This window comes from Physeter macrocephalus, chromosome 7, assembly GCF_002837175.3.
Source record: "Physeter macrocephalus isolate SW-GA chromosome 7, ASM283717v5, whole genome shotgun sequence".
Classification (NCBI taxonomy): domain Eukaryota; kingdom Metazoa; phylum Chordata; class Mammalia; order Artiodactyla; family Physeteridae; genus Physeter; species Physeter macrocephalus.
Genome location: NC_041220.1, coordinates 111,403,904 through 111,421,286, shown reverse-complemented (window position 1 = coordinate 111,421,286; position 17,383 = coordinate 111,403,904). Strand labels below are relative to the sequence as shown.

General features: G+C 35.5%; 1 protein-coding gene across 2 annotated transcripts in view; it reads left to right on the top strand.

Moving 5' to 3' along the window:
- The window catches only part of TBCK (TBC1 domain containing kinase), a 240,719-nt gene that overhangs the window by 150,464 nt on the left and 72,872 nt on the right, over positions 1 to 17,383 (top strand). For both annotated transcript variants that reach the window (XM_024119218.3, XM_024119217.3), the window contains exon 23: positions 14,879 to 15,054. In XM_024119218.3, coding sequence (XP_023974986.1) covers positions 14,879 to 15,054 — 176 coding nt within the window. The remainder of the gene's footprint in view (positions 1 to 14,878; positions 15,055 to 17,383) is intronic.

The following is a 17,383-nucleotide window of genomic DNA, read 5'->3' as shown; positions in this document are numbered from 1 at the left end:
TTATTTCCTTTCATCTACTCTTTGGATTTAGTGTGCTCTCTTTTTCTTGCTGCTTAAGGACCAAACTTAGATCATTGAATTATAACTTTCATCTTTTCTAATATAAGTGCCTCTGAGCACTTCTTTAGCTACATTTGACAAATTTTGTAATGCTGTATTTTCAGTATTACTGTTAAAAAAATATTTACTAATTTCCTTTGTGACTTTTTTGGTCAAAATTTTCATTTTAAAACCTTGTTGAAACTTACTTTATGTAAACTGATTGTCTATCTTATTAAATGTTCCACATGCACATTAAAATAATGTAGTTTTTAAGTGTAGTGCTGTATAAATGTCAAATAGGTCAACAGTCATGTTTCAGTCTTCTTTATCCTTACTGGGCTTTTCCCCTCTTTGTCCTGTAAATTATAGGAGGGAGGTATTAACCTCCTCAACTATGACTATGGATTTGTCTATTTCAACCTTAATGCTATCAGCTTTTGCTTTTATATTTTGAAGCTCTCTTAAGGAATGCCTATAAACTTAGCATTGTTATGTCATCTTGAATTGAGTCTATTATCATTATGAAATGTGCTTCTTTATCTCAGTAATACTCCTCATCTTGGGTTCTGCTTTTTCTGATGTTAGTATAATCACATGAGCTTTCTTAGGCTTAGTCCTTATATGGTATCTTTTCTACGTTTTCAACCTATAATTTTAATTTTAAAACTTTATATATATATGTATATATATATATATATATACATACATATACTGTGGCTTTAAATTTAAATATTGTATATTTAAAAGTTATCATGTTCAGACTTATAATTGTCTAGACATATGTTAGACATAATTTAGACATATAATGTTTCTTGCTCTGTTTACTCGGTCTGATATTTATTTCCTTTTAAATAGAATATTCAGTCCATTTGCTTTTGATATGTTTATTCATATGGTTGGGTTTATTTCTAGTTGTTGCATGTGCTCTGTGTTTCTCTTCTTCCTTTTCTGACTTCTTTGGGTTGGTTAAATAGCTTTAACATTTCATCTTAATACCTTTATTGACTTTTAGTTTTGCCTTTTGAATTATCTTTTAGTTATTGCTCTACCGTCTATGATCTATGTCTTATCACACTTTACATAGAGTTCATATTGTACAACTTTATGGAAAATGTAAGAATTTTGCAACAGTGTTATTCCATTTACCTGCCATATATTGTACTGTTTTTGCTATATATTTTACATCTCCATCTGTAATAAACTCTACAATGTAATATTGTTATTTTAGCTTTAAATAGCTAATTGCCTTTTAAACATCTTAAGAGAAGCAAAAAGATAGATTTTTATATCAGTATTTACCACCATATTTCCCATTATCATTGCTCTTCATTCCTTCCTTTAGACTTGTGTTTCCTCCTTAGTTTTGGTTTTTAGCAGGTTGACTGTGTTGTGCTATAGTGCAGGGCTGTCTGTATTTATCTTGATTTTAAGACCTATCAGTAGATTTCAAATAATGTACTTTTCTGTTCTAGTATTTCAGTTTGGCTCTTTTGTGTTGTTTACATTTCCCTGTCCATTCCCTTTGACTGTATTTTCCTTTAAGAACTTGAACATATTTATAGTAATTATTTTAAAGTCCTTGTCTGCTAATTCCAATTCTGGATCATCTTGTAGGTCTGTTTCTATGGACTCTGTTTCTCTTGATAATAGGTGACATTTTTCTGCTTTGCATAGCTAGTTATTTATTATATAGTGGATATTGATAAAGGTACATTGTAAGGAGTCTGGATTTTATCATCTTCCTTTAAGGAATGCTGAGATTTGTTCTGCTAGACTGTTAAATAACTGGTGGGCTCTTTTGTTCATATTAATTTGGTTGTATTTGTTGTTAAAGTATGTCTCTTTTAATGTTTTATTTAGTCTAAGAATATGGCATGTCTAGGTCCTTAACTAAATACCCAAGGTGCTCAATAGGAACTCTCACTCTGACTGGACCAAACTCCAAAATCTCTCAGCAATTACTCATCTTTATGATCCCTCAGAACTTAATACCATACCTTGAATACACTAAGAATTCAATTTTAGTTCACTTCAAGGCAAAACTGGAGACCCGGAAGGAGGCTTGGGCAGGACACAGAGTTGAGGGACTAAATTACTAAATTGATCTTTGCTATTGTTTCCTTCATTTCTTTTTCATTTATTACTGATCTGATCTTTATGATTTCTTTCCTTTTCCTGACTTTGGGGCTTTTTGGTTCTTCTTTCTCTAATTGCTTTAGTTGTAAGGTTAGGTTGTTTTTTTGAGATGTTTCTTGTTTCTTGAGGTAGGAGTGTATTGCTATAAACTTCTCTGTTAGAACTGCTTTTGCTGCATCCTGTAGGTTTTCAGTTGTAGAGTTTTCATTGTCATTTGTTTCTACGTATTTTTATATTTCCTCAGTGATCTCTTGGTTATTAAGTAGTGTATTGTTTAGCCTCCATGTGTTTGTATTTTTTACATATTTTTTCCTGTAATTGATATCTAGTCTCATAGCATTGCGGAAGAAAGTGTAATCTGCTGTTCTGGGATGGAATGTCCTATAAATATCAATTAAGTCCATCTTGTTTAATGTGTCATTTAAAGCTTTTGTTTCTTTATTTATTTTCATTTTGGATGATCTGTCCATTTGTGAAAGTGGGGTGTTAAAGTCCCCTACTGTGATTGTGTTACTGTTTATTCCCCTTTTATGGCTGTTAGCATTTGCCTTATGTATTGAGGTGCTCCTATGTCGGGTGCATAAATATTTACAATTGTTATATCTTCTTCTTGAATTGATCCCTTGATCATTATGTAGTGTCCTTCTTTGTCTCTTGTAATAGTCTTTGTTTTAAAGTCTATTTTTTCTGATATGAGTTGAGACCCGGAAGGAGGCTTGGGCAGGACACAGAGTTGAGGGACTAAATTACTAAATTGATCTTTGCTATTGTTTCCTTCATTTCTTTTTCATTTATTACTGTCCTGACTTTGGGGCTTTTTGGTTCTTCTTTCTCTAATTGCTTTAGTTGTAAGGTTAGGTTGTTTTTTTGAGATGTTTCTTGTTTCTTGAGGTAGGAGTGTATTGCTATAAACTTCTCTGTTAGAACTGCTTTTGCTGCATCCTGTAGGTTTTCAGTTGTAGAGTTTTCATTGTCATTTGTTTCTACGTATTTTTATATTTCCTCAGTGATCTCTTGGTTATTAAGTAGTGTATTGTTTAGCCTCCATGTGTTTGTATTTTTTACATATTTTTTCCTGTAATTGATATCTAGTCTCATAGCATTGCGGAAGAAAGTGTAATCTGCTGTTCTGGGATGGAATGTCCTATAAATATCAATTAAGTCCATCTTGTTTAATGTGTCATTTAAAGCTTTTGTTTCTTTATTTATTTTCATTTTGGATGATCTGTCCATTTGTGAAAGTGGGGTGTTAAAGTCCCCTACTGTGATTGTGTTACTGTTTATTCCCCTTTTATGGCTGTTAGCATTTGCCTTATGTATTGAGGTGCTCCTATGTCGGGTGCATAAATATTTACAATTGTTATATCTTCTTCTTGAATTGATCCCTTGATCATTATGTAGTGTCCTTCTTTGTCTCTTGTAATAGTCTTTGTTTTAAAGTCTATTTTTTCTGATATGAGTTTTGCTATTCCAGCTTTCTTTTGATTTCCATTTGCATGGAATATCTTTTTCCATCCCCTCACTTTCAGTCTGTGTGTGTCCCTAGGTCTGAAGTGGGTGTGTTGTAGACAGCATATGTACTGGTCTTGTTTTCATATCCATTCAGCCAGTCTGTGTCTTTTGGTGGGAGAATTTAATCCCTTTACATTTAAGATAATTATCGATATGTATGTTCCTATTACCATTATCTTAATTGTTTTGGGTTTGTTATTGTAGGTCTTTTCCTTCTCTTGTGTTTCCTGCCTAAAGAAGTTCTTTTAGCATTTGTTGTAAAGCTGGTTTGGTGGTGCTGAATTCTCTTAGCTTTTGCTTGTTTGTAAAGGTTTTAATTTCTCTGTCAAATCTGAATGAGATCCTTGCTGGGTAAAGTAATCTTGGTTGTAGGTTTTTCCCTTCATCACTTTAAATATGTCTTGCCACTCCTTTCTGGCTTGCAGAGTTTCTGCTGAAAGATCAGCTGTTAACCTTATGGGGAGTCCCTTGTATGTTATTTGTTTTTCCCTTGCTGCTTTTAATATTTTTTCTTTGTACTTAATTTTTGATAGTTTCATTAATATGTGTCTTGGCGTGTTTCTCTTTGGATTTATCCTGTATGGGTCTTTCTGCACTTCCTGGACTTGATTGACTATTTCCTTTCCCATATTAGGGAAGTTTTCAACTATAATCTCTTCAAATATTTTCTCAGTCCCTTTCTTTTTCTCTTCTTCTTCTGGCACCCCTATAATTCAAATGTTGGTGTGTTTAATGTTGTCCCAGAGGTCTCTGAGACTGTCCTCAGTTCTTTTCATTCTTTTTTCATTATTCTGCTCTGCAGTAGTTATTTCCACTATTTTATCTTCCAGGTCACTCTTCCATTCTTCTGCCCCAGGTATTCTATTGATTCCTTCCAGAGAATTTTTAATTTCATTTATTGTGTTGTTCATCATTGTTTCTTTGCTCTTTATTTCTTCTAGGTCCTTGTTAAACGTTTCTTGTATTTTCTCCTTTCTATTTCCAAGATTTTGGATCATATTTATTATCATTACTCTGAATTCTTTTTCAGGTAGACTGCCTATTTCCTCTTCATTTGTTTGGTCTGGTGGGTTTTTACCTTGCTCCTTCATCTGCTATGTGTTTTTCTGTCTTCTCATTTTGCTTAACTTACTGTGTTTGGGGTCTCCTTTGCGCAGGTTCGTGGTTCCTGTTGTTTTTGGTGTTTGCCCCCAGTGCTCAGGTTGGTTCAGTGGGTTATGTAGGCTTCCTGGTGGAGGGGACTAGTGCCTGTATTCTGGTGGATGCGGCTGGATCTTGTCTTTCTGGTGGTCAGGGCCACGTCTGGTGGTGTGTATTGGGGTGTCTTTGACCTTATGATTTTAGGCAGCCTCTCTGCTAATGGGTGGGGTTGTGTTCCTGTTGTTTGGCATAGAGTGTCCAGCAGTGTAGCTTGCTGGTCTTTGAGTGGAGCTGGGTCTTAGCGTTGAGATGGAGATCTCTGCAAGAGCCTTTGTCATTTGATATTATGTGGAGCCAGGAGGTCTCTAGTGGAGCACTGTCCGGTACTCGGTTCTCCCACCTCAGAGGCACAGGCCTGACACCCGGCTGGAGCACCAAGACCCTGTCAGCCACATGGCTTAGAAGAAAAAGGAGAACAAAAGAAAGAAGAAAAAAGAATAATAAAATAAAATAAAGTAAAATAAAATAATTAAAATAAAAATATTTTAAAATTATTAAAAATTTAAAAAAATTTAAAGTAAAAAAAAAAAAAGGAAAGAAAGAAAGAAGAGAGCAACCAAACCAAAAAACAAATCCACCAATGATAACAAGTGCTAAAAACTATACTTAAAAAAAAAAAATGGACAGACAGAACCCTAGGGCAAATGGTAAAAGCAAAGCTATACAGACAGTGTCATACAGGAAGCATACAAATACACACTCACAAAAAGAGAAAAAGGAAAAATATAGATATATCTATATTTAAAAACAAAAGGAGGAAGAGAGCAACCAAACCAATAAACAAATCCACCAATGATGACAAGCGCTAAAAACTATACTAAGATAAACATAAAAATCAAAAACAAATCAGTTGCAGACAACAAACCCCAAGTATACATTTGCTCCCAAAGTCCACCACCTCAATTTTGGGATGATTCATTGTCTACTCAGGTATTCCAGAGATGCAGGGTACATCATGTTGACTGTGGAGATTTAATCCGCTGTTCCTGAGGCTGCTGGGAGAGATTTCCCTTTCTCTTCTTTGTTTGCACAGTTCCTAGGGTTCAGCTTTGCATTTGGCCCCGCCTCCACATGTAGGTCGCCTGAGGGCATCTTTTCCCACCCAGAAAGGACAGGGTTAAAGGAGCAGCTGATTCGGGGGCTGAGGCTCACTCAGGCCAAGGGGAGGGAGGGGTACGGAATGCGGGGCAAGCCTGCAGCGGCAGAGGCCCACATGACATTGCAACAGCCTGAGGTGTGCCATGTGTTCTCCCCGGGAAGTTGTCACTGGATCACGGGATCCTGGTATTGGCGGGCTGCATAGGTTCCCAGGAGGGGAGGTGTGGATAGTGACCTGTGCTTGCACACAGGCTTCTTGATGGCTGGAGTAGCAACCTTAGCATTTCATGTCGGTCTCTGGTGTCCGCGCTGATAGCCATGGCTCATGCCTGTCTCTAGAGCTCGTTTAGGCAGTGCTCTGAATCTCCTCTACTCGTGCACCCTGAAACAATGGTCTCTGGCCTCTTTGGCAGCTCCAGACCTTTTCCCGGACTCCCTCCCAGCTAGCTGTGGTGCACTAGCCCCCTTCAGGCTGTGTTCATGCAGCCAACCCCAGTCCTCTCCCTGGGGTCTGACCTCTGAAGCCCGAGCCTCAGCTCCCAGCCCCCACCCGCCCCTGTGGGTGAGCAGACAAGCCTCTCAGGCTGGTGAGTGCTGGTCGGCACCGATCCTCTGTGTGGGAATCTCTCTGCTTTGCCCTCCACACCCCTGTTGCTGCGCTCTCCTCCGTGGCTCCGAAGCGCCCCTGCCACCCCCCGTTTCTGCCTGTGAAGGGGCTTCTTAGTGTGTGGAAACTTTTCCTCCTTCACAGCTCCCTCCCAGAGGTGCAGGTCCTGTCCCTATTCTTTTGCCTCTGTTTTTTCTTTTTTTTTTTTGCCCTACCCCAGTATGTGGGGATTTTCTTCCCTTTTGGGAAGTCTGAGGTCTTCTGCCAGTGTTCAGTAGGTGTTCTGTAGGAGTTGTTCCACATGTAGATGTATTTCTGATGTATTTGTGGGGAGCAAAGTGATCTCCACGTCTTACTCCTCCGCCATCTTGAAGGTCTCCATAGCCATTTCTTTTCTTTCTGCCTGTGTTAGTCTTTTGTCAGTGAACAGCATATAGAAACTTGAATTTTAACAAATTTTAACCCATTTTAAATGTAAAACATTATCTCTACAACTTATCTTCCTTCATTTAAGCAAGCCATGTTTTACGGTTGTTGTTTGGATATACAAAATCATTTATTTTCTATCCTTAGCAGTTCTCCTATCTACTTATTCCCTACCTGCCACACAAAGACAACCATGGGCTTAGTATCTCAAACAAAGTGTGGTATGGAGCAATAATCATACTATTGTTAAGTACAGATGAGAATTTTAGAGTGGGGAAGGAAATGTTTCTGTCAAATTGCCCAATATATTAAATGTCTTGTGTAAGCCAAGTTATTCCAAAATGGCTTCAGTGACCCCTTTTGTCATGTGATTACAGAATTAGGATAAATTATTAATACTCTAATTCTTGCAAATCCAGAATGTCTGGTAAATGTCCAGTATAATGCACAGGGTTTTTTTTTTTTTTAAGTGATAGTATTTTTTTGTCAATGAAGTTTATTTTGCATTTGAATGAAAAGTCATAATTTGTTACCCTTGTCAAGAGATAAATCAACTGTAATAGAAGGATGTTGACATGATTACAGATTTTTAACTTCTTTTAGTAGTTCTTTTAAAAAAAAAACTTATTTAAAAAGTAGTGCCCTTGGAGACATCTACTGTGCCATTTTTACTGATGTCACTCCTGTGTCCCTGTTTTTTGTTTTTTTTTTTAATTAATAGACTTTACTTTTTTTAGAGCAGTTTACAGAAAAGTTGAGCAGGTAGTACAGAGTTCCTGTATTTCTCCTCTTCCCTGCTCATTATTTCTTCTATTTTTAACATCTTGCCTTAGTATCTTACATTATTGTTAACTGAAATCTATAGTATACGTTAAGGTTGTATTGTAGATTTCTGTAGGTTTCAACAAATGCATAATGTCATGTATTCACCATTGCAGTATTATACAGAACAGTTTCACCACCCTAAAAATTCCTTGTGCTTCAACTATTCATTCCTCCTCTCCTGCTCCCCTCACCCCCCGAAACCATGACAACCGGTGATCTTTTTTACTGCCCTTATAAAGTTTTGCTTTTTCCAGAATGTCATGTAATTGGAATCATAGAGGATACAGCCTAGTCAGACTTTTTCCTCCATGTCTGCTTGTGGCTTGATAGCTCATTATTTCTTTTTAACACTGAATGATATCCTAAGTCTTTGGATTTTGAAAAGTAGAAAAGAATACTTTTTAGAAGGCAGTCTCTTTCTAAAGAGAAATCTACCATTTGCAAAGTAGAAAACTAGCCTATTTTTCTTTCTTTCCTTTTTTTTTTTGGCCATGCCACATGGCATACAGGATCTTAGTTCCCTGACGAGGGATCGAACCCGTGCCCCCTGCAATGGAAGCACAGAGTCCTAACCACTGGACTGCCAGGGAAGTCCCTTCCTTATTTTTCAACTGGGTTTAAAACAAGAAGGCAGACTTAGTGGGATCTAAGGCTTATACTTTTTTTCATTTTAGTTGAAGTGCTAAAATTTTTTATGTTTTTTATGTATCTAAAAATTTGTCTATAAAATACTTAAGTTCCTACTGTGTGCCTGAATAATCTTATTTATACCTCATAACAGTCCAGGAATTAAGTATTATCATTCCTATTTTATGATTGAGAAAAGAGATGCAGAAAAATGAGTTGACCAAAGATGTACAACTTGTAAGTAATTGAATTGATTCAAACCCAGATCATGCTGCCTCCTGAGTTAATCTTAGAGTGTGGCATTGTTATTATACTGCTTTCTGAGCAAATAGCTTAACTGCTACTTTGCAGGCCTAGAGCTAGACTAAGGGGGTGAAACATCAAGCTCACCATGCCCATCTCCTAACTTCATTCCCACTCCTTTTGAACCAGAGCCTTTAAAATTTGAAACTTTTCCAGTTAAGAATGACAGACTGTATACATGTTTGTCTCTGCTACCTTCTGAAACATCACTAAAGTGACAGTAAGGGAATGAAGAAAGAGTAATTTTAAAAACAAAGAGAGTGTAAAAAGAGCACTAGTAGACAAGAAATGTCAACAAATATTTGGAAGATAGAAAGCAATTACATCAGTAGTAACTCACTTAATAAATCAGAGAATACTGAAACCTTCCTGCAAAGGAGGATACCAAAAAGAAGCAAGCCAGTTCTTGATGCAGCACCAAAAGGTCTCAGAAATTGAAAGTGAATGGCAAGAGGGAAGAGATATGGGAACATATGTATATGTATAACTGATTCACCTTATTGTAAAGCAGAAACTAACACACCATTGTAAAACAGTTATACTCCAATAAAGATGTTAAAAAATATAAAAATAAATAAAAATTTAAAAAAAAAGAAAGTGAATGAAAAAATGAGGCAGAAAACCGGAGAAGAAACAGTTGAATGTATGTATGCATAAGGAATAGTTTCATTTCATTCACCCCTACAAATCTTTGCTCCCACCCTCTTAGCCAAGAGTCTATTCCTCTGCCACCTAGCAAAAGACTGGAAGATAGGGGCAGATCTAGATTTTGTGGCCTGAAGCTTATGCAGTGTGGGGAGATGCCCCTCTTTAAGGAGAGGTTATAAATTACAATACAAAATTAGGCTATTAAAAGAATATTTAGCATGAGCAAAGAGATCACAACAAATTACAAAACAGAAAAATAGCATAATATTTTTATTCATTAAATGTCTGACATACCTCTATATTTTTCCTCCTCTTTTGCTTCATATTCACTGATCATCTCTTCATATAACAATAATTATGCAATATTTTCTATAGAAAAAATAGATAATCTGTCTTTTCACTGACAGGGTTGGTTGAAATTTGCTTTTTATTATTTATAGTAGTAATGCATAAAACATATGACTTAGCACAGGTGTCGCTTCTGTTTGTTTTAGTGCTACAAGTTTGTTTTCTATAAATACAGAAATGCTATTTTTTGTGAGGTTCCTATCAAAAAAAAAAAGTTAATGGTACACTTATAACTGTATATGTAGCATTATTGAAGTATATTTCTAGAAGGAGAATATTTCTCTTTTAATCAGGCATCAATGAGAACGTAATTCTCTCCTTACAGTTTCACATGTTTAATATTTGGAAGAATTTTTCAGTCTGGTTTTTGCTATGTACATGTCAACTATGTTTCTCCTGCCCATAAACTTCTGCTGCTAGAACACATTCACACTGCATTACAACCTCTACTCCTGTATAGTGGGTGGTGGGAGTATTCCAGGAAGTCATTCCTAGAGCTAGCAATAATTTTACTATACTGTCAAAGAAAAACAAGCCAGATACTCATTAAAGTGGTAAGCACAGGTTTTAGTCAGTAATACACTGTGGCAATAGTAGTCCAGCATGAATTGAGCTCAACTTCAATTTGTACAGAGGTGCCTGGGCATTTTAAAGGGAGAATGAGGGAATAGGGAGGGAAGAGACTAGAAGATTCAGGGAAGTGAAAAATTATAAAAAGTGTGAAGGGGGGCATTGGTCCATGTGAACTATATCTGTGTTTGCTAACTGACACTTACCAAAGTTAGGCTCCTACCTTCCTACAGAGGCTGGAAGACAGGGAGCCTGTCTTCAGGTATTGACTGGAACAAATGCTAAATTCTTCTGGCAGCCTTGTTTTTTCTCAGGCTTGCCATTATAGGGTGTTAGGGTAATCCGAGGGATGTGACCTAGAATTGCTATAAACTGTGTTAAGAGTTTTGTTCAAGTCTTTATAGGCCAAGGTTTAGGCATAGTCAAGAAAAGGCTTAGAGGAGCCTGACTAGACTCTGGTCAAGGAGAATAATCTATGTCAATACCCCAAAGTGACTTCAAATAACAGTAGAATACCCATTAAACCATAATAAATATATCTCGAATTTAGCTTAGTTATATCAAAGTATCCACAGCCACTATGTTGCTTAACACAAGAGGAAGTGTAATGGAGGGGAAATTGGTGTAAAGACAACAGTTTTCACTGATTGTGGTTTAGATATTTTTACTTCTGCAAATTTTACAAAACATGACCATAGATACAGTAAATTTGGAGGTACATTTTTGGAGTAGTAGAATCATAGAGACTTGAGACACAGAATCAGTAGCATAGCAGAGAGCCAGAGTGAGGAAATGTTTATAGTTACAATCCCCAGGCTCATCCATGGTCAATTCCCAGAATGCTGGCAAAGATTAGTTTAGACACATTAAAGAATTATCCTCTGGAGAGATGGAAAGTTCCCAAAAAGAGAAATACCTTACTTATAGGGGTCCTCTAACAAATGACCATGTCACCAAGTTACCTATAGTGAATCCCTACCCACATATACAAAATTTCCAATCTGATTTTTAGTACTATTCTTTTAAATATGCAGTCATAGATCACCAAACCTCTAGGGAAAGCCTCCAGCTAAAAAACACAGAACAGCACCAACTGAATAAAGGAATATCCTCAGAAAAACAATTATGAGAAGATATGATAACTATGAAAAATTAGAAATTTTTAAGTAACAACAAAAAAGATTTACTGGAAATTAAAAATGATGTGGAAATGCAGTGAGCTTTATATGAAAGAGGTGTATGATAAAGCTTAGGAAATCTCTCAAAGAATAGAACCAAAATATAGATGGAAAGTAAGAGGAAAAGGCAAAATTATTAGGAAATCTATACAGGATGTTCAGGACTCTTGTAATGAAAGAAAAGAGAAGAGGAAAAACAGTGAGAAAGAAATTATTACAGACATCAAACAAGAACTTTTTCTATACCTGAAGGATTACAGAAAGACCCTCAATTAAGTGATGCACAATTACGTGTATCATTATGAAATTTCAGAACACCAGGGATCCTAAAAGTTTACAGATAGGTGGAAAATCACGTACAAGTGATCTCAAATCAAGATTGCATCAAATTTCTCAGAAGAAAGACAGTGGAGCCCTTGCCTTATATAACTCTGTAGAAAAATAAATCAATCCTAGAATGTTATGCCTAGCCTAACTATCAGTCAAAGGCAGAATAAATATATTAAAAGACATGGAGAGTTCCAAAATAATTTGCCTTCTGTGCATCCTTTCCTAGAAATTACTAGCAAATGTGTTCCACCAAAATGATGCAGTAAATCTAGAGAGAGAAAATAATATCTTAGCCCCCAAATTAGGGATCAAATGTAGGGGAGAACCAAAGGGAATTAGATGATGGTAAAGAGAAGTGCCATGTCAACAGCTGTTCACTATATCTAGGAAGCATTTCATAGTCATTAAAGCAAGACAATGAAGGGCTTCAGGCAAGCTGTCTTTTCTACCTACCCTTGCCTAAATGAATCATGAGTTGCATTTTATCATTTTGAAAATAGTTCAGTATTTATGAGAGATAACAATAGTAATGGATGAGGATAAAGAAAACGAGATTTAGAGAAATTATTTCTCTGAGTCACAAAGTACCTCATGGAGCTTGGAATCAAACCTGAGAAACCATGTCCAGGGTACATACTTTTTCACAAACGCATTGTATCAAAATGAAAATGCAAGATAGAAAGTAGTAGTGTTTTAGGATGAGAGATTATTTTTAAAAGAATAATTACATATTTTAATGTATAGTTTATAAAGTACTTTTCATAATATTTTGGTTATGATAAAGTACTTTGGAAGGATTTTGAGATGGAGAGGTGACATGGGTCAAGTGAGTGGAGAATGGGATATCTGCCAGTAGTAATAATCAGGCTCAAATCGGGGTGGATGCCAGTAAATTCTCAAGATTCACTGTAAACCTTTTATGGTATTGGTAGGGTGTTTTGGAAGCAGATACAAATGACTTTTCCATTGCCAGTGATTTAAGGACTGAACTACAACCTCTGATCTGCATCATTAACTTGACTTCAAGCTTTTAATGGGTGACAGATATGTCAAACCGATTTGAGCACTGCAGATGCAAAATTTATGGTCCAAAATTCTTTTCCTTTGGAGATTAGACAGTGTGAAATGGATAAACTTTTTTAAGATGACAAAGTTTTCTCTCTTTAGCTGCAAATTTTTATCTTAACCATATTAATTGGAAATGTTCTAAAATGAATTGAGCACATCTCTTCCATCTTAAGTGGAGTAGAGGAACATATCTTGAACTTTTATTTTTCTTCTCATTGGTGTCTGTATTCTTTGTGGAATATCAAGTTGATAATGTTACAGAACTTTTTAAAAGAATGCATTTCACAGTATTGACAGTTTCTCAAATAAATAGGTCCATTCCTCAAAACATGTTTAATTCTGTTTCATAGATTTTATGTTAGGAATAACATATGGGGGTGATGAAATCTGACCTCTTTGTGCAGCCATGGAAGTAACGAACTGTGAAGTTGGCAAACATCACTAATAGCAGATAAAGGAATGTTTAATTGAGTAACTTGTCTTTCTAGACCTGCTGGCTATTGTTTCCCAAATCTAAATAAATAGGGAAATGAAAGTTGCCTCATAACCCTTTAGTAACTTCAGATATTCTACTCATGATAAAAACACTTAACACATTCAGTCACTTAGCTTCTTTATGTCTTGGTTTCTTCATCTTCAACAGAAATGAGGGGAATGCAGTACCTGTCTGTAATAATCACTGTAAGAATTAAATAGGCTAAGTGAAAGTATACAACACCTGTCACACGATAGATGCTCATTAAGTGTCCATTTCCCTGCCCTTCTCTAAGGGTTTTCCACCTTATAAAAGCAGATAATTCTATAAGTGCCTGATTCATGCACCATTCACAGGATCAACTTAAATGTCTATTTCCTTTTCCCCTTATATATAAGCTCTTCATTTCAAAAAGAGAAATAGGGACCCTTTGTAAGGGATGTAATATATTTTTCTCCATTGCTTATCTGAACTGACACACTTGGACTTTTGCAGAAGAAATGATAATATCTGTCATTTACTAATATTACGAATATAGAAACGGAAAATCTAGTCCATGCTAATAAACTCCTTCATCCTAGTATCCTTGTTGAATTTCTCCTGCTTTTCTGTGATAGCTCCACTTTCCCTGTAGAGTAACAGCTTACTCTCCATCAGGAATATTAACCTCCTAAAGAGTTACAGTCCTATCAAAACACACAAGCAATAATTTGGCATTATAATAACTTTCCTGTGTATATTACCTCTGTATCAAAGATGTTTAAATTTCTTTCAAATCTGAGAAAAAAGGGGAAATCTTCTATGGAAGTATTTTTTATTATTTTAATTGAGTACATTTAATTTCTGTCTATATGAAACCTCACTTATTTTTTTGCAGTTAAATCAAGAAATTCTTTTTTAAAAAGGGGAGAAATGCTGAACTGAGATTTTAATTAATTTTACCCTGATTATTTTATATCATCTTTAATATATGGAAATGAAACTTTCATTATACTTTACTTAAAGTATGTCTATTAACTTCTGAATCTTTTGTTTGCCCACTCCCAAATTCCAGCCTTCCTTCTACCCAACCTTTAATTTGAGAAAGTGAAAATATTATCAAAGTTAAGATTCTCTAATAAGGAGATGTGTTATATTTAAATGTTTAAATAATGATACACTGAAATATATAAACACATATACTATATGTATGTGTATCTATATATAGATAATAATACCCCAAAACCACGCATAAAAATGTATGTATATATTTACAAATGTAAATATATGTGTATGTGTATCTACAGAATAATACCAGATACCCTCTACCATTCCAATCATAAATATGCTGATTAATATCTAGATTACTTTTTTACTGACATCTTTTCTAATTAGTTATCATCTTAGCCATATTTGTATATATGTATTTAGGAAAAATTGTGGTTTTTACATAAATAGAGCAATCCAAATTCTATGTTTGCTTTTTTTTAAAATTTTTCTATCTAGAAATTGACATTGAACGTTGTGTGCGAGAATCAATCAACCTGTTTTGTTGGACTCCTAAAAGTGCTACTTACAGACAGCATGCTCAGCCTCCAAAGCCAGCTTCTGATAGCAGTGGAGTCAGAAGTTCAACACCTTATTTCTCCACTGAGTGTCCAGATCCTCCAAAAACAGATCTGGTATGTAATTGCTGATTTAATTCATAAACTCTAAAAGAAGATGGATGTTATATTAGTATACTTAAGTATCAGTATTGTTCATATACTATTATCACTTATGTCTTTTTAACATAGCTAGCTTCTAATATGTGATTGTATTCATACAACTATTTCAGGTCTTGAGGTCAACCAAAGGTGAGAGCTTAAGCCCTTCTCAGGTTTTTCCTATGCATGCAAACATCCTATGTTCGCATGGACAGAGTTCTAGATTCCCAGGATCCTGTTAGCACTTTCAAATCCCCCTATGGACATTGCGTTCCCCAGCTTTTAATTTTAGTTTTTAATTTTTATTGTCAGCTTCTTCTTTGATCCAACTGTTATGGCCACCTCAGATAGCTACAATATTAAATAATCGCTGCTGACTCTTTTGGACAGATACCTCCAGAGAAAAGTCTCTTTGAACAGAGAGGGTTCTGAGTCAGGTCAAATAAAGGCAAACACTCTGAGGAGAGGTTTCTAGGGAACTGGAAGACAGGTCAAATAATCATAATTCCCTGAAATGATACTATTTGCGAGCTCTAAAACCACTCTGTCCTGTCCAGTGGTTGCTAGACTTCTGGTTTGTGAGACTGTTGGTTTTTAAGGTGGAGCTGAGGAGAAGGAAGTGAGAGTAGGGCAAACTAAAGCACCACAGAACTCAGATTCTTACTGAAATAGAGGTATTTCTTTTGACTACTCCATAGATTGCTGCAGACCTTTGTTTAATTTCCAGAATTCTAAAAAGTTCATTTTGATAATCTTTGCCAGTATTCTCATTATGTTTTGGAGGAGCAGCTTTTCTGAGATCCCTACTCTGCCATTCTCACTGATTTCACTCATATTCTATGCTATTTGTCCACTACATTTTAACTCCTGAGTGAAACAAAAAGATTGAGAGATAGTTGATTTTAAAAGCTCAAAAAAGGAATATTGAGGGGCTTCCCTGGTGGCTTAGTGGTTGAGAGTCCGCCTGCCGATGCAGGGGACACGCGTTCGTGCCCCGGTCCAGGAGGATCCCACATGCCGCAGAGCGGCTGGGCCCATGGGCCAAGGCTGCTGGGCCTGCGCTTCCGGAGCCTGTGCTCCGCTACGGGAGAGGCCACAACAGTGAGAGGCCCACGTACCGCAAAAAAAAAAAAAAAAAAAAAAAAAGGAATACTGACAACTCAAGTAATGTGAGACTTTCATTTTGTGATAAAGTAAAATTTTACTAGGAAAAGTCACTGTTTATTTTAAATTTAAGTGGTTTTAAATCTTTTCCCTTACACCCTTGTCTGAAATGAGATTTTTGTTTAAAATGTCACTAAATTTTTGTTTGAATGTCACTAAACCCCAAGTCGCTTTATATATTCCTAATTATGGTAAGTCTCAGAGTTCTGGGTCAATTTGCTAAAACTTTGTGATATAAAACTAACTTTTCATAAGTATAAAATAGATAACTAATAAGAACCTGCTGTATAAAAAATAAATAAATAAATAAAATTTTTATAAAAACAACTAACTTTTCTGTGTACTCATAAGTCAGATATATTATCCCCATCAACAACAATACTAAGAATGGAAAAGAAGAATATACTACATTATTTACATGAAATGTTGCTATCTGAAGAATATTCAAGTTTTAATTCACTTTTCTTTAGAATTTATTTCATTTTTTTATGATATATTTCAACCATAAAGAAAAATATAATGAATAGTATAAAAACCAATGCATTACTTTTCAACAATATGTCTGAATACATACTATAAAACAGATACCATTCTAGTTACTGGGGCTAAAGCAGTGAAAAAAGAGTACCTGTCCTCATAGAATTTGCATTTAGTGGAGGATAATACAGACAATAAGCAAAAACATTAAACAATTAGTGTGTTTTTTAGATTCCACATATAAGTGAGATCATGTGGTACTTGTCTTTCTCTGTCCTGCTTATTTCACTTAGCATAATATCCTCTGGATCAACCATGTTGTCACAAATGGCAAGATTTCTTTTTTTCTTAATGGCTGAGTAATATTCCATTGTATACGTATACACCATGCTTTCTTTATCCATTCATGTATTGTTGGACATTTAGTGGCATTTAGGTGCCATGGAGGAAAGTAAAGAAGAATAAGGATAAATAAATGGGACTACATCAAACTTAAAAGTTTTTGTACAGCAAAGAAAACTATCAACAAGACGAAAAGACAACCTAATGAATGGGAGAAGATATTTGCAAACCATATATTCAGTAAGAGGTTAATATCCAAAATATACAAAGAACTCATACAACTCAACATCAAAAGAACAAACAACCCAATTAAGAAATGGGC